This window comes from Notamacropus eugenii, chromosome 5 (genome assembly GCF_028372415.1).
Source record: "Notamacropus eugenii isolate mMacEug1 chromosome 5, mMacEug1.pri_v2, whole genome shotgun sequence".
Taxonomy (NCBI): Eukaryota; Metazoa; Chordata; class Mammalia; order Diprotodontia; family Macropodidae; genus Notamacropus; species Notamacropus eugenii.
In genome coordinates, this window is record NC_092876.1 from 2,056,620 (window position 1) to 2,074,746 (window position 18,127).

Genomic DNA, 18,127 nt, shown 5'->3' on the forward strand with positions numbered 1-18,127 from the left:
TACTGAGTCAGGAATTCTGCATCTCTCTAAGCTTTGCTTATACTTTGCTTTTGATGGAATTAAATGATGCCTTCTTAGAGATGGATGAACCATCCTGCTGGTACATCCTGTGGAGCTCTCGTATTTCACTTAGCAGCTTCTGAATTTCTCCATCATTTTCATCAAATCAGTCTTCTGACCCAGATGAGCAAATGCAGTGCAGTACACCAAATCTCTGAAAGCTGCCACTCCTTTTCTGCTCCACTGTTGCCAACTGTGTGTTGGCTCAAGTTTCCCTCCAAGTCAGTAACAAACTGTTCATGCTCAGAGAAGAGTTCTAATTTGTTGACATTAATTCTTCTGGTAGTCATTTTGCCTTGGGGACAGCACATTTAGCGAATGTGAATATTTAGCTTGGAAAGGAGAAGATTATGATCAGACTAGCACTCTGCACCACACGTTGTCTTTGTCACTCTCACATCTTATCTGTCTTTTCTCCTTACAATCACATAGTCTATTGGATGCCAGTGTTTGTTATGAAGGTGCATGCATGAAGTTTTAATGCATCTAGGTAAACAGAAGACAGTGTTGGTGATCAGAATGTCACGTGATGCACCAGTCTTCAGCAGTAAATGACCATTGCTGTTGCTGTTTCTAACTCTGTTCCTACCTAGGACTCCCAGCTAGGTCTGCTAGTTAGAGCCTACTCTAGCAATAAAGTCACCCAGAATTATAAGCTTGTCCTTTTTTGGCACATTGAAGATAAGGGTCTCTAGATCTTCATAAAATTTTCTTTTACTTCCTCAGGCTTTGTCATGGTGGACTCTTAGGCACTGGTAATGGTGGCATGACGTTTTCCTGCAAGTGGCAATCGCATTGTCATGAGCCTGTCATTCACTCCTTTTGGCAGACATACCAACTTGCTGATTAGATCAGTTTTGATTACAAAACCCACATCACCTTCAGGGCGCTCCCCTTCACTGCATCCACTCTAGAAAAAGTTGTATCTAGCTCTAACTTCAGTAAGCTGGCCTTCATTTGCCAACCTTGTTTCACTCAGGGCTGCTATTAGATGTAATATCTCTTGAGTCCTCTTGCAAACAAGAGCAGTTCTTCTTTCACATCTACTGGATTTTGTGTTGTCTATTAGTGTACGCTTGTTGCATGCGTGAGTGGTGGTGGAATGATGGTGAGTGGAATCATCTTTGCGGATATTTTCGTACAATTTGTACATTTTTTTGGGTGTGTTTCAACCACATAGTGAGATTCCCCATCTGCCACAGTAATCAGGCCAGGGTTGTGTAAGCAGATAAAGTTTAAGGCACTTTTTCTAGCCCCCTTCCTCGCACCAGGAGGTGAGCAGTCCGATCCTTAAAAGGCTGCTCACACACCCAGGGGGCTGCCGAGTCCCACTGTTGCTTTCAGTGACAAATGATCACATGGCCTGGGCCGTCTGTTTGCAGGATTGTGACCACAGTTCTCAGTATATCTGCACCTGCTGCTTCATCACCTGTCTCTCACCACAGGATTTTGAGGCATAATACTGAAATGGTATGGGTGATGTCTTTAATTCGTGCATAAATTGGATTTAAGTGATGTTGAGTTGCACTAAGTCTTCAGCCTCACTCTCTCCTCCAGAATCACCATAGTCCAGTGCCAGGACAGAGTCAAGACTGCTGGCGCTAGCTCAGGATGCAGTGGATGTCCTTGGCGACTTTGGTGTCTAACCAAACTCTAAGTGATCCACATTGCCTGCTTCATCTGCCTTCTTGGCCATTGGAACAAATTGTTCTCATCCGCCCATTCCACCAGAGGAAGTCTTCATATACTTGGGGTAGACACCCCCCTACCTCACCAATGGGTTTGAGAACCCTTGGTTACCCTCATTCTGGTTCATCCCATCTGCCTAAATGGTCTTCCAGGGTGTAGTGGCTGCACATGCTGCAACTTCTTGGAGCACATGTGAGAGTTATGTGGAACAGGTGGACACCAAAGATGGATAGAGCCCTGGAAAGGGCTCGGCGGCCATTACACCAAAGGTACTGGTCGTCCCTGAACACACCCTACACCTCACAATTACAAGTAGCTCCAGGACTAATGAAGGAGTTGGATCAAACCTGAAGAAAAGCTCAGTGGGTGCATCTGGTGACAAAGAAAAAAAACTGATGTTTAATGATGAACCGGAAATGTAAGCTTTATGAACCAAGGTAAACTGAATGTGGTCAAATAGGAGGTGGAAAGATTAAACACTGACATCTTGGGTGTCAGTGAACTGAAGTGGGTGGTAATGGTAAATAAATTTAATTCACATTACCACTACATGTACTACTCTGAACAAGAATCACTTAGAAAAATAAAATAATGCTCATAATTAATAAAAGGGTGAGAAAAGTAGTACTGGGGTGTAATCCCAAAAATGATGAAATGATATATGTTCATATCTAAGGCAAGTTGTTAAAAATCATTAATGCAAAGCTATTCTCTAACCATTGATGTTAAAGAGGCCAAAGTGTATCACTTCTATGAATATCTATAACATCTTCCAGAAATAATGCCAAAAAAATGTCACGTTCATTATAGGGTTTGGAATGCTAAAGTAGGAAATCAAAAGATAATTGAAATAACAAACCAGACTGGTCTTGTTATACAAAATGAACCAGAGCAGATACTAACAGAGTTTGTCAAGATAACTTACTAGTCATAGCAAACAATTGTTCAGCAACTGAAAAGGCGACCCTTTACATGAACATCACCATATGGTCAATATAGAAATCAGGTTGATTATATACTTTGCATCCAAATGTGGAGAAACTCTATATCATCAGTTAAAACAAGACCTGAAGCTGACTGTGGCTCAGATAATGAGCTTCTTATACCAAAATTCAAACTGAAATTGAAGAAAGTGGGGGAAACTATTTTTAGGTATGACCTGAATAACATCCCTTATGAATACGAAATGAAGGGGATGAATAGATTTAAAGTTCACTGAAGAAAATAGATCTTTAAAAATTAGGATGGAACAGAAAGAAGCTAATGACATTATGAGAAAACAAGAAATTACAAAGCAAAATCACAAGAATGAAAAACAGAAGATAATGTGAAACATCCTATTCGAAAAACAACTGACCTGGAAAATAGATTCAAGAGAGACAATTTAAAAATTATTGGACTACCTGAAAGCCATGATCAAGAAAAGAGCCTAGACATCATCTTTCAGGAAATTATCAAGGAAAACTTCCCTGAGATTCTAGAACCAGAGGGCAAGATAGAGATCAAATTGCCAGTATTCACTGAATCGTGGAGAGCAAGGGAGTTCGAGAAAAAAAAATTCTACTTCTGCTTCATTGGTTATACTAAATCCTCTGCCTGTGTGGATCACAACAAAATATGGCAAGTCCTCAAAGAGATGGGATTATCAGATCATCTTATTTGTCTCCTGAATAACCTATACGTAAGCCAAGAAGCAACAATTAGACGTGAACGTTGAAAATATGATTGGTTTAAGATTGGAAAAGGAGTATTACGAAGCTGTATATTATCACCTTATTTATATAACTCATGTACTGATTACATCACGTGAAATATCAAGCTAGATGAATTGAAAGCTGGAAGAATTAAGATTACTTGGAAAGATTTAAGTCTGAAATATGCAGACAATACTTCTCAGATGGCAGAAAGTGAAGAGGAATTAAAAAACCTCTTCATGAAGGTCAAAGAGAGTATAAAAACTGGCTTGAAGCTTAACAGAAAAAGAATTAAGGTCTTGGCAACAGGTCCCATCGCTTCCCAGAAAATAGAGGAGAAAATGGAAGCAGTGTCAGAATTTATATTCTTGACCTCAAAGATCACTACAGATAGAGACCCTTGCTCCTTGGAAGGAAAGTTATGGAAAATCTGAAAAGCACACTAAAAATCATAGATATCACCTTGGAAACAAAGGACTGTATAATCAAAGTTATGATTTTTCCAGTGGCAATGTATGCTTATGAGATTTGGAGTATAAAAAGGTGAGTGCCAAAGAATCAATACTTTTGAAATGTGGCGCTAGAGAAAATTTTTGAGAATCCTTTGGACAGCAAGGAAATCAAATCAGTCAACACTTAGAGAAAATAATTTCCGTTATTCACTGGAAGGTTAAATACTGAAAATGAAGTTTAAATGCTTTGACCACGTAATGAAAAGATGGAATTTATTGGAAAAGAACCTGATGTTTGGAATGATTGAAGGCAAAGGAAAAAGGGATAGTAGAGGATGAGATGGACAGATAGTATCATGGAACAATGAACATGAGCTTGGACAGACTTCAAAAGATAGTGGAGAATAGATAGTGGGATGCCATTGTCCATGTAGTTATAAAGAGGCCAATGTGACTGCCTGCATGAACAACAACTGAGAAGTCTCTAGATTAGTATTATATCTTACAGGAAAAAGCAGAAGAAAAAAAAAGATGATAACAATGAAAAACAAGGAGAAGAACAAGAAGGAAAAGGAGAAGAAGGTGGAGGAGGAAAGAATCTGATGAGAAAAATGATCCAGAATTTGAACTGAAGAAAGACGAAAACCCAGCAGTACATATGTAATCTTGAAGCAGTGTGGGTGTATCCTGGAAGATTCCTGCTTTGAAAAAGCCTCAATAAAAACCTTAGTTACCTAATTTTTTTTGTTCATAGAATTACGGAAAGAATTTTTATTAAAGGAAAAACAAATGAAGATTGAAGAACCAGTCCAGGACACTGGAGAATTCTACTACATATTTTCATAGCATAATTTCTCACCTTATGTGCAGAGCACAGGGCTTCCCCTGAAGCATGTCCATTTTGACATCACGTTGTTCTTGTGAAGGAATGTAGCCGTTAGACTGTTGCTTTGCATATTATTCAAACTGTTCACTGAGACCAATATTGGATTAAAAAATAAATCCTTCTGAAGAACCGACCAAATTATTTTTTTCAGCCCAGGAGATAAAATGCGCTACATCTGCTTACACTAGCTGCATCTTCATTCCTTTGTTATAAGAATGAATTTATACTAAGGAGCAGACATAGTGTATTTTAATATTTCATTGGAGAAGACACTAGTATATGGTTAAGAATTTTCCAGAAGGGAGTAGAGTCAAGATTGCAGAGCAGAAGCAGAAATTTGTAGAGTTGTCCCCCCAAGTCCAGTCAAATACCTGTAAAAAAAAATGACTCTAAACAAATTCTGGAACAGCAGAACGCACAGAATGATGGTGTGAAACAAATCTCCAGCCCAAGAAAACCTGAAAGATGGATGGGAAGTGTCTGTCACACCACACTGGGTGCAGAACACATTCCAACCTGGGCCACGCCAGCAGAGACAGGACCTGACCAGCCCTTGGGGGAACTAAATCTCTGGCACCTGTAGCAGTTTCCAGACATCACAAACCCAAGATGCTGAGGACAAATTGGAAGGTCAGTGAAAAAACCATGTTGAACCTGAGTAAGAGAGTACAGTGGTAGAGGAGGTAGAGGAGCCCATGAGAGCCACAGCAGGAGCAGTGACAACTGCTGTTTCTGGAGCTGTAGGACCACAGATTTTGGGGGGATCAAGCCACTGAGAGTACACCCCCAACCCCACTGAAGCCGAAAATTACCTTGACAAAAAGCTCAAAAGTAAAGTAATTGGTCGGGGAAATCAGCAAAAACCGGGGAGGTGGGGGCCGGGGATCAGACTACAGGATCTCACTTTGTGACAAGGAAAATCAGAACACACAAATAGAAGAAGGCAACAAAATCAAAGCTCCTACATCCAAAATCTCCAGGAAAAAATATGAGTCCATTTCAGTTCATGGAAGAGCTCAAAAAGGATTTTGAAGATCAAATAAGAGATATAGAGGAAAAACTGGGAAGAGAAATGAGAGTGGCACAAGAAAATCATGAAAAACTAGCCAACATCTTAGTAAAAGAGACGTAAAAATCACTGAAGAAAATAGCACATTAAAAAATAGACAAACCCAAATGGCAAAGGAGGTCCAAAAAGGCAATGAAAAAAGAATGCCTTAAAAAGTAGAATTGGTCAGATGAAAAAGAGGGTTCAAAAGCTCCATGAAGAAAATAATTCCTTAAATATCAGAATGTAGCAGATAGAAGTTAATGACTTTATGAACAATCAAGAAATTATAAAACAAAAACAAAGGAATGAAAAAATAGCAGACCATGTCAAATATCTCATTGGAAAGACAACTGACCTGGAGAATAGATCCTGGAGAGCTAATTTAAAAATTATGGGACTACCTGAAAGTCATTATCAAGAAGGCAGCCCAGAAAACATCTTTCAAGAAATTATTAAGGAAAACTACCCTGATATTCCTGAACCAGAGGGGAAAATAGGCAGTGAAGAAATTCACTGATCACCTTCTAAAATAGATCCCAAAAGGAAAACTCCTAGGAATATTGTAGCCAAATTCCAGACCTCCCAGGTCAAGGAGAAAATATTCCAAGCAGCCAGAAAAAACAATTCGATTACTGTGGAAACAAAATAAGGATAACACAAGATCTAGCTGTTTCTACATTAAGGGATCTAGGGGCTCGGAATATGATACCAGAGGTCAAAGTTGCTAGTATAAATAGAGGAAAAGTGGTCATTCAGTGAAATAGAGGACTTTCAAGCATTCTTGATGAAAAAAACAGAACTGAATGAAAATTTTGTTTTCAAGCAAAAGAATGAAGAGAAGCATGAAAAGGTATGTAGGAAACACAAATCATAACCGTCTTACTAAAGTTGAACTGCTTGCATTCTTACATTGAAAGATAATATTTGTAATTCTTGGAACTTTTCTCAGTATTAGGGTAATTGGAGGGATTATATACATATAGACAGAGGGCAAGGGTGAATTGAATATGAAAAGATTATACCTAAAAAATAAAATTAACGGTTGAGAGAGAAATATGTTGCAAGAGGGATAAAGGGAAAAATATGGAATAAATCATCTGTCATAAAAGAGTCAAGAAAACTTTTTGAATGGAGGGAAAGAGGGGGAAGGTGAGAGGAAAAGATTGAACCTTACTGTCATCAGATTTGTCTTAAGGAGGGAATATCATGCACACTCAATTGCGTATGAAAATCTGTCTCATCCTACATGTAACTGGGGAAGAGGGGAATAAGCAGGGGGCAGAGGCACCATAGAAGGGAGGGTAAATGGGAGGAGGGAGTAATTAGAAGTCAAAAATTTTGAGGAGGGACAGGGTCAAATGAGAGAATAGAATAAATGGGGGCAGGATAGGATGAAGAGTAATAAAGTTAGTCTTTCACATCATGGCTATTATGCAAGTGTGTTGCAGGACTACACACGTATAACCTATATTGAACTGCATGCCTTCTCAGTGGAGATGGGTTGGGAGGGAGAATGGGAGAGAAGTTGGAATTCAAAGTTTTAAAAATCAACATTAAAAATTCTTTTTAACTGAAACTGGGAAATAAAACATATAGGCAATGGGGTATAGAAATATTTCATACTCTTCAAGAAAATAGAGTGGATGGGGATAAGAGAAGTGAGGGATGTGATAAAAGGGAGAGCAGATTGGGGAAATGGGCAATTGGAATGCAGGATCTCTTGGGGTGGTCAGAGAGGAGACATGGGGAGAAAATTTTGAAATCAAAGTGTTGTGGAAGTGAATGTTGGAACCTAAAACACAAAGAATTATTTAAAAAAAATAATTTTCTAGAAGACCACATCTCATGTTCCTGTCTAATCACCGACTTGCTTTCTTTTCATATGATTTACAGGTATGCCAAAAAAAATTATTCGTCATCTTAAGGATATTGTTTATCTTTGGGGTGTGAATAAAAACTAATATTTTCAGAATAAAGAATACTCATATATACCAACAAATGGCTTCCCAGCTTTTACCTGAAGACTTCCAGGTGTGTGGAGAGGGAAGCCTCTTCTACTCTGTGATAGCTCCAGTTACTAAGAAGTTATTCCTGAAATCTAGCCCTCATTTTTCCCCTTTATAATTTCCCCTGTTCCTGGCCACCTAATCTGGGGTCAGATATAAGAAATCAAATCCCTCCTCCACATGATGGTCCTTCAGATGCTGGAAGAAGAGCTCTTCAGTCTCTCCTGACTCCCTGACTACTCCTCTTCATTTTACAGGAAGAATCCTCAGTTCCTTGAAGATTTGTCCATCTCCAATTCAATCTCTAGCCTCTTTCCAAAGCCATCCAATTCAGTTTCATACTTCCATCTTCTTCCCTTTCCCTTTTTCCTTTTTCTCACGCCCTTCTCTGATTATGCTCTAATTGACTTTTGACCTTGTTTGCCAGAGGTAGAGTGAGAAGTGTCATGGTGAGAGAGAACTTCTAGGAAGTTTAGGGGAGTGTGTAGAAGATGGGGAACAGAAAGATTCCTCTGCCTGCCTCCTCCTTCCCTGAATTCCTATACAATATGAAACAAGAATGTAGCTCCAGCTTCTCTCCATCCCACCCTCCCTGCAATTCCTGTATACCCGTTTCTTGCATTTTTAATCAGGGGACTTGTGCACTCACCTTGGCCTTGCTGCTGAAATAAGACTTAGGGAAGAGGCAGATTGGGAGGTGGGAAGTGAGGAGTCGTGGGTCTGCTTTATTCTTAACCACTTCAGTGTGACCCTCTATCCAGGGTGAACGCTTCCAGAAAGGAACAGACTTGACCCAAGTGGGGTCCCCTTTTGAGTATATCAGGCTGAGGATCTCTATCATCCAGTGGGTTCCTGCATAGAATAAAAAGGAAGGAGAGGTCTCATGAATATTTCGTTCACAGAATCACAGGCACTCCAAGGTAAGAGACCTCAGATTTCAATCCTGCCCATATTAGAACAGATCTTTGGAAGACATCCAGAGAGGGAGGGAAAGAAGACTGTCTAACTCTACTAGGGATAGTGCATCTTCTCAAGGTTCTCTGACACAAAGCTCAAATTTGCTTGAACACTTGAATGGCCACAGGAAATAGTATACAGTCAGTTAACAAACATCTCCTGGGTACTCCTGGAAGTCAGTATTGTGCTGAATACCACAGGTTCATAGGAAAGCAAAAAGTGTCTCATCCCACAGGGAGTTCCCAATCTAAGGTGAGAGGTGAAGTGTGAATAACTCAGTTCATAGAAGGGGCATATAGAATGGATGGAAGGAAATCTCAGGGAGACATGCACTTGGAATTGAGCGGGGGTGGTTCATAGAAGGCTTTCTATAGAAGGTGGGTTTGAGCTCAGTCTTTCAAGAACCAAATAAGGTAAGAGGCTGAGGTGAGGAGGGAGAGCATTAGAATCGTAGAGAACAGAGGTCGGAGGCATAAATAAGTAGTCCCTGATTTCATGTTGTTTGCAATCATGATTTGGGCAGGGCTCTGTCACTGAAACTATGTGAAACATATCCCAATAACTAGACGTGAATGAAAGTATGGAAGAGAGATGTATGAAAAAATCACTAGTGATGGATAAGGTCCTTCACTGATGGAACTGGAAGGATAAGGCAGAGATTCCTGGGCCATAAAGACTGAATAGGACTTCACCTGAGAGATGGAGATGGGAAGGGCATTCTGGACTTTGAGGACAACATTATCAAAGGCATGGAAGGAGGACATCAGGGAGCATTTCTGGTGGTGGCGAGCAGGGCTATTGCACTGCATATATATGACTCACAGCTACAGTGCCCCTCTGACCTGTGGATGTGACCACTTGGGTTCTAATCTCAGCTCTTCCATTTCCATGCAAGCCAGGTAACCTTTAGGCAGTCTTGAAGTGTTGTACTTAATGAAGTGTTGGACATGGAGTCAGGAAGACCTGGGAGTGATTGGTGAATCTCCTGGACTCTTCTGTTGAAATGTAAAATCCAATCTGGATGTTCAATCTCTCTGGAACCTGGTCCCTTTTCAATTTTCTACTACTTTTTCTGACTACTAGTGACACTGATCTCCTGTGGTAAAGCTGTTCCCTTGGAACTGAGCACAATTCTAGCCTGCCCCACTGAGGTGTTCCAAAAACCCCTTCCGTTGAGGAGCTTCTGGACACAATGGAGAGACTAGGTCCTCTCTGTCTCTTTTTTGGATGTCTGGTGATTTCTGGTCTGTTTCCTCCCTTGTTGGATCCTGTTGTTACTATTCAGTACTTTCAGTCATGCAAAACTCTTTATGACCCCATCTGGGGTTTTCTTAGCACAGATACTGTAGTGGTTTGCCTTTTCCTTCCCCAGCTCATTTTACAGAAGAGGAAACTGAGGCAAACAGGTTGAACTGACATGACCAGAGTCTCACAGTTAGTGTCTAAGGCCACATTTGAACACACAAAGATGTGTCTTTTTGACTCCCCTGTTCCACCTAGGTGACCCAAAGGATTCTATTTATACCTTGGGTTCTTAACCTGAGGTCAATGAACCTCCAGGCAATTTATGGAGAAATTTCAGAGGCTTCATGGATTTGAGGGGTATATCTTTGTTTTCAAATTAGCATTATTTCAAAAATCTTATTCTGAAACAGTGTCAATGAGCTTCAGCAAACTTTCTGCCAGAGGAGTCAAGGCACACTAAAGGGGAGCAATCTCTGGTCTTCAATTATCTGCAGTCTAACTCCTTTTGTTCTCTGAAATCTGAGCCCTGGAATGTGAAGAAATGAATAGCTGAAAGTTCATGTCTTCCAGCCTCCCTCCCTTTGTCTTGTTTCCACACCCTGCTCCTTACCTGACTTGGGATAGGTAATTATAATGATATCTTTGTCCCGAACTTCAAAGTCATCCTGCAGTCTTTCAATAAATTTCACATTGTGAACTGTGGGAAGGAGCGGGATTCCCTTCAAAAACATGAATTCCTTGGAATTCTCCATGCAAGCAGATCTCTCCTGGCTGGGTAACTGTTCTCTACTGGAGCTTTCTCACTGCTGAGCCTGCTCCTGCTTCCTTGGCTCTGCCCAAGTTCCAGCCACTCTACACCTGTTGAGTACCAAAGGTCAATGTAGGATCATTCAGAAGCTCTGGAAGTTGAGACGTCTGGGAAAAGAATGGTCAAGGATGAGAAATCTGAATCTTGAGGCCTCCTGACAAGAAAAACATTTGAAGGGCATAGTCAAGATGGTGGTAAAAGCAAGGACTTTCTTGAACCCTCCCCCAAATCCCTCTAAATACCTTTAAAAATATTGCTCTAAACAAATTCTAGAGGTAGAGAAACCACAAAATGATGGAGTGAAACAAATTCTCAGCCCAAGACAACATGGAAGGTGGACGAGAAGAGTATTTTACACCTGACTTGGCGCTAAGCATAGCCAGTCTTGGGTTGCAACTGCACAGACTGGGACATGTGGATACACCTCAGGGGGCTGAATCACTGGCAATTGTAGCAATTTCCAGACATCTCAACCCACAAATGCCAAAAAGCACAGGAGGTCAGTGAAAAAGCTCTGTGGGACCTGGATGAAAGGGGAGCAGAAGAGAATGATCCAGCGGGGATCCAGCCCCAGCCTTGATGTTGGCAGACATATCTGCAGCAGTGGCTATGGCAGGAGCAGCAGTAGCAGTAGCGTCTTCTTCTGGATCTCTGGGCCCACAGGCAGTGGGGGATTGATCAGCTAATACAAAACCCCTGAAGCCTGGGACAGTACAACCACACTCACACTCCACTGGAAGCAGAGTTCCACCTTAACAAAAAATTAGAAAGTCAAGTATTTGGCTGGGAACATGAGCAAACAGAATAAAAAAACATAGATTATAGAATTTTACTTTGGTAACAAAGATCACAACATACAAGAAGAAGAGGACAAAAATGTCAAAATTCCTAAATCCAAAAAAATATGAATTGGTCACAGACCATGAAAGAGCTATAAAAGAGGATTTTGAAAATCACAAAAGAGAAATAGAGGAAAAATTGGGAGGAGAAATGAGAGTGATGCAAGAAAATCATGAAAAATGAGACCCTAATGGAGACTTAATGGAGACCCAAAAAATACTGAAGAAAATAACACCTTAAAATATACACTAACACATAGGGCCAGAGAGATCCAAAATCTCCAAAATGAGGAGAAGATTGCCTTAAAAAGGTAGAATGTGCCAAATGGAAAAAAAAACATCCAAAAGCTCACTGAAGAAAATAATTGCTTGAAAATTAGAATGGAACAGATGGAAACTTATGATTTTATGAGAAATTTGGCAATTATTAAATAGAACCAAAGAATGAAAAAATGGAATAAAATGTGAAATCGCTATTTTTGAAAAACCAACATGAAAAATAGATGCAGGAGAGAGAATTTAAAATTATTAGACTACCTGAAAGCTATGATCAAAAAAAAGATTCTAGACATCATTCTTCAACAAGTTATCAAGGAAAATTGCAATGATATTATAGAACAAGACGGGAAAATGGAAATTGAAAGAATCTACTGAATGCCTCTTGAAAGAGGTCCCAAAGGGAAAACTCCTAGGAAAATTGTAGCCAAATTCCAGAGCTCCCAAAAAACGAGAAAGTATGGCAAGCAGGCAGAATCAAGTACTCTAGGAACACAATCAGGATACCACAAGATCAATCAAATTCTACATTAAGGAATGAGTGTGCTTGGAATGCAATATTCTGGAGGTCAGAAGAGCTAGGATTAAAATCAAAAATCACCTACCCAGCAAAATTGAATGTAATTCGTCAGGGGAAAAAGTGGTCATTCAGTGAAACAGAGGATGTTCAAGTATTCTTTCTGAAAAGACCAGAGCTGAATATAAAATTTGACTTTCAGATACAAGAATCAAGGGAAACATGAAAAGGTAAACAGGAAAGAGAAATCATAAGCGACTAATTATAAGTTTAACTGTTTATATTCCTACATGGAAAAATGATATTTGTAACTCATGAGACCTTCCTCAACATTAGGGTAGTTGCAGGAAATACAGGTAGATGATAGATAGATAGACAGATAGATAGATACATAGATACATAGATACATTGATGGATACATTGATAGATGGCTAGATGTCACAGGGTAAGTGGAATATGAAGGGATGGTATATAAAATAAAATTATGGGGTGAGGAAAGAATATATTGGGAGGAGAAAGGAGAGATGGAATGAGGTATACTATCTCATATAAAAGAGGCAAGAAAAAGGTTACAAAATGTAGAAGAAGAGGGAGGAGGTGAGAGGGAATGAGTGAATCTTACTCTCATTAGATATAGCTTAAGGAGAGAATGATGTAGAGACTTAATTGATTTTCTTACCATACAGGAAAGTAAGGGGTAAAGGGATACAGGAGGGACATGATAAAAAGGAGGACAAATTTGGGGAGGAGTAGTCAGAAGCAAACACTTGTGAAAAGGGACAGAATCAAAGGAGCACATAGAACAAGGGGGTCACCATAGCATGGAGGAAAATACAGTTAAGTTTTCACAACATGTTTTGCATAACTACACGTGTATAATCTATATTGAATTACTTTCCTTCTCAATCAGGGTGGGTGGTGAGAGAATAAAGGAGAGGATTTGGAACTCAAAGTTTTAAAAACAAGTATTAAAAATTGTTTTTACATGCAACTGGGAAAGAAGATGCAAATGCAATGGGGTAGACAAATTTATACTGCCCTATGAGAAAGTGAGAGTGAGGGGAGAAGGAGGGTGATAGAAAGGAGAGGAGACTGGGGAAGGGGTAATCACAATGTATGCCATTTGGGGGAGAAGGGAGGAATGGGGAGAAAATTTGAATTTCAAAATATTGTGGAAATTAAGTTTGAACAACAAAAATTTAAAAATTAAGAAAATAGAATAACAGCTAAGCCTGGACACAAAGGAGCCAAACAAATATTGGTAGAATGAGACAACTTTCTTGGGGCAGTCTCCATAAACCACACACACACTGAGTCAATACCCCTGGAGGATCAACACAGAGAATTGAGATGAATCCTTGTTTTGCCTCCAGGGGCAATGTAGGAGGGGGACTATAAAGCCTAACCTGGGCTACATCTCCAGAAACATTTCCTAATTACTTAGAAATATGGCCGTTGAATATTATTGATAAGCAGTCATCATTCATTAGTTTTTGCAATCGAGCAGTTCCTGATAAGATAGAGCAAGAAGAAAAGTAGAACCAAATCACCCTGAACTGGTGTTCACTCTACCTTACAGAAGCCTTATTCCCGTGGAGAGTGAGTTCCAGTTTACCTTGGCAGCTACCCACAATTCCTCCCACCAGCTACACTTCTGAATGTGGCTGTTTTTTGTCCTTTATTTTCAAAGAGAACCATAACATCAGAAAGCTGATGCTATGACTTGCAAGTGAACTGGATTCAAGTGAGTGAGGGCTTTGCAAGGTCACCAGCCTCACTTTCTCCTACAGATCCACCTGAGTCCAGGGGCAAGATATGGATAAAACAACAGGAGACAGTCCCTTGAATGTGATCGAGTTAAATGGTGAAGCCATTTACCAACAGAAGTCCCCGTGTTCTGTTTATCTTGCTAAAAGGTCCATCTTTTCTTGCAAACCCATAATAAGCAACTCTGGATAAAGGGCAAATATATGATTTTGTTTCTTCTGTTCAGTAGCAACAAGTGTCCAAAAAGAGAGAAGCCACGGCTTTTCAGAAGTGTACTGAGGGCCTGCTCTGGGGAACTTGCAACTTTGAACCTTTGAGTCACTCGCTCTGGTCAATCACTTTCACTTAGTCTTGACTTTCCTAAGGGACCTCCAGAAAAATGGCTTTGCAGACTCAAGCGGAGAGACTGATATACCATCCGCTTTAAGTCTTCCAGGGCTTAATGTAGCCTGTTCTAGGCCTTATTTGAAAAGACAAACTTGGATTGTGAGCATTTCCTCTCAAAGACTGGAGTACACTTCTTGGAAGTTGTTCTTGACTAGTGCAGGATTGGCTTAACAACCATTCACAGAGATATGCTTGGGTTCATTACTCAAAGCAAATCAAAGACTCTCCCAAGAGTTTCTAACTCACATCTCAATTTCTCCTGTCAACAAGTCACTGCAGACCACTGTTCTTTTTCAGTTTAACAGCAAAAGCAGTAGGTTCGCAATCATTCACATATGGATGGTGTCATATTGGCTTGTGGAAAGTCTCTGCTCCCTTGATGTTAGTTGTAAACTAGAATTAGTGCAAGCAGCAAAGAATCGATCCACACTATCTCTCAGTACCACTAGCCCTCATATGCAAATTGCTGCCAAGGCCTGCTGATGTCACCTGTGCAACATTTCTGAACTATCCATCATTGCATCCTTGGACATTGTCCTCACCATTGTGCAAGCCCTCATTACCTCACACTTGGGTTATGGCCATAGCCTTCGGGGGAGTCAGCCCACTTGGTGTGCCAGGACCCAGACTTGGGTCTGTCCTCTCCCATTTATTCTCCATTCAGCCACTGAAAGGGTTTTTGCAAAAGCAGGGTAGAACATTTCACCTCTTCCTACTCAATAAACCACAGCAGCTCCCTATTGCCTCTAGGATCAAATACAAAATTCTGTTTGATATTCAAAGCTCTTCATACCCCAGTCTCATCCAAATTTCCAGGTTTCTCCCTCCTTCCTCTTTTATCCAGTGACTGGAAGAAGACCCTCCATCTTTTGACATTTTCTCTGACTGTACTGATATCTGGAATGTTCACTCTCACCTTCTATAACTGACTTCCTTGATTTCTAAGTCCCAACTAAAATCCAACTTTCTAAGTCCTACCAAATTCATTCTGCAACAAAATGAGGTTTTGAAACCTAAAACAGAAAGAGCAAACTCAGACAAAGAAAACTATATGCCAATTTCCCTGAGTATTGATGCAAACATTTCAAAGAAACTACTAACAAGAAAACCACAGCAACAAATCACAAAGATCATGGACTATGACCAAGTGGAGATCATACCAAGAATGCAGGGCTAGTTCAATATTAGGGAAACTATCATCATAACTGGTCATATCAATAACAAAAATGACACAAATCATATGTTCATCTCAAAAGATGCAAAAAAAGATTTTGATAAAATACCAGACCAATTCTTATTTAAAACACTGGAAAACGTAGGAAACAATGGAGTATTTCTTACAATGACAAGCAATCTTCATCAGAAACCAAGAAAAACCATTATCTATAGTGGGATAAACTCGAAACCTTCCAAACGAATTTAAAAGTGAAACAAGGATTTCCACAGTCACCACTATAATTTAGTCTTGTTTTACAAAATCTAGCTTTAGAAATAAGACAAGAAAAAGAAATTGAAAGAATAAAAGCCAGATGGAAAGTGAGCACACAACCAAAAAGAAAACTTGATCGTAACTAGGTACTATGATGACAGGGAAGATCAAGACGCAGAAGAAGTCGTTGGTGTCAAAGCAGCGCTGAGCAAAACGTCAAATTAAAATACGAATTCAACAGAAGCTAAATAGAACTCCAGGAGAAGATAAAGAAAGAACATAAAAGTGATTTTAAAAATCAAATAGGAATGAGAGAGGGAAAATTGGGAAAATTAATGAAAACAAAGCAAAAAAAGAAAAAGATAAGTAAAGAGAATTAATAGCTTGGAAAAAAAAAGAAGTTCAAAAATATCTAAGAAAATAACACTTTCCAAAACAGGATTGGCCAAATGGCAAATAAGGTGCAAAACCTCACTAAAGAAAATGTTTTAATTAGAATTAATGAAGTGGAAGCTAATGACTCCAAGAGACACAAAGAAATGATAAAAGAACAAAAAAACCCAAAAGTATGTTTTTTTTAATTGAGAAATATTTCTTCACAAAAACAACTCACCTGGAAAAAATATGTAGAGAAGCAACTTGCAGAGTTGATTCACATTTGAGACCAGGGCTTCTGAATCTGAGACTAGTGTTCTTTCTGAGGAGCAGAGTCTTAAGAGACTGTCTAGATCAAAACGCAGGTCACTCAAGTTCCTCAACTGCCTCCAGGGATCCCAATCTTATATGTTGCTTATGTCCTTGCCAAAATTGCTCAATTTGAGGCCAGCACCAGATCAACCTTGCCCTGTGACTTCCTGATGGCCTTTCTCCCAGTTAGCCTTCTTTTGGGTGATATTTCTGTGTGCCTGGGAATCATGACCTACCCTAGACTATCTGTCATGTGAGAGCTTCTCTGTCCTGGACTCTGTCCCAGACCCTCACTCTCGTCATCTTTCAGAGCACAGTAAGCACCCTATGAGTCTGTGAAACAGAATTCAACAGGGATCCCATCTGTCCTTCCCAATGCCCTTCAAGTGCCCTATGGATCCTGGTCCACCACAGCAAAGAATGGTTGACCATGAGAGATTCAGAGTTCTTACTCACAACCTATGAGGAACTCCAGCAAGTAAGATTCCCTGTCTCTCAACTTTTTCATCTTTCTCAGAGGATCCCATTAAAGTTAGCAGCTTCCTTTTGTCAATTATCTCTATTTCACCTTTTGTGGATCTTGTGTGTATAGATTTGTTTTCCTTTTGTCTCAGTCAATAAACTTTTTGTCAATTAGCTATGAAAGATACAGGAGTGGTTTGCCATTTCCTTCTCAGCTCATATTACAAATGAGGAAACTGAGGCCAAAATATGTATACATATATATATACACACACACATACAGGTATATCTATATAAGACGTATATAACTATTTATATTGTTTGAACATATTTATTTGTGCGTTGTCCCTCCCACTAAACTGAATCCTTTGAGGTCAGGATCTATGTTTGGACTTTTTTTATATACCTACATGACTACATATACGTTTGTATGTATATATGTATGATAAATTGGAGACATTCAACAAAGAGGAGGCACAGGAATTAAGGGGAGTTGGGGAATGCCTCCTTTGTAAGATGAGATTTTAGTTGGGACTCAGAGGAAAATCATGGATATGAACAGAGCAGAGTTAGTGTTGAAGGCATAGGGGGATAGCGAGAGAGAAAGCCTGGAGCCAAGATATGGATGTTCTTCTTTATGAAAAAATCAAGAGGTCATTGTCATTGGATCAAATAGTATGTATCATGGAATAAAGTTTAAAACGCCTGGAAAGAGAAATTTAAATGACAGAGCATTTTGTATCTGATCCTGCAGGTGATAGAGAGCCATAGAAGTTTATTCTGTAGGAGGGTGACACACTCAGATATGTGAATTAGGAAAATTCTGTGGTGGCTAAATGGAGGATGGATTGAAGTGGCGGGAGACTTGAGGCAGACAGGTCCAACCCTACCAGTGGTTTAGAATTGAAGTGATGC

At 39.8% G+C, this 18,127-nt stretch overlaps 1 protein-coding gene across 3 annotated transcripts in view; it reads right to left on the bottom strand.

Annotated features, from left to right (window-relative positions):
- Window positions 1-18,127, bottom strand: part of LOC140508103 (sulfotransferase 2A1-like) — a 79,532-nt gene that overhangs the window by 9,639 nt on the left and 51,766 nt on the right. Inside the window, exons 2-3 of one of the 3 annotated variants that reach the window (XM_072615874.1) lie at window positions 10,651-10,898; window positions 8,488-8,690 (exon numbers count right to left, since the gene is read on the bottom strand). In XM_072615874.1, coding sequence (XP_072471975.1) covers window positions 8,488-8,690; window positions 10,651-10,792 — 345 coding nt within the window. In that variant the 5' untranslated portion in view covers window positions 10,793-10,898. Of the gene's footprint in view, window positions 1-8,487; window positions 8,691-10,650; window positions 11,003-18,127 lie in introns of all 3 variants that reach the window. The other 2 variants (XM_072615873.1, XM_072615872.1) reach the window with 2 other exon arrangements.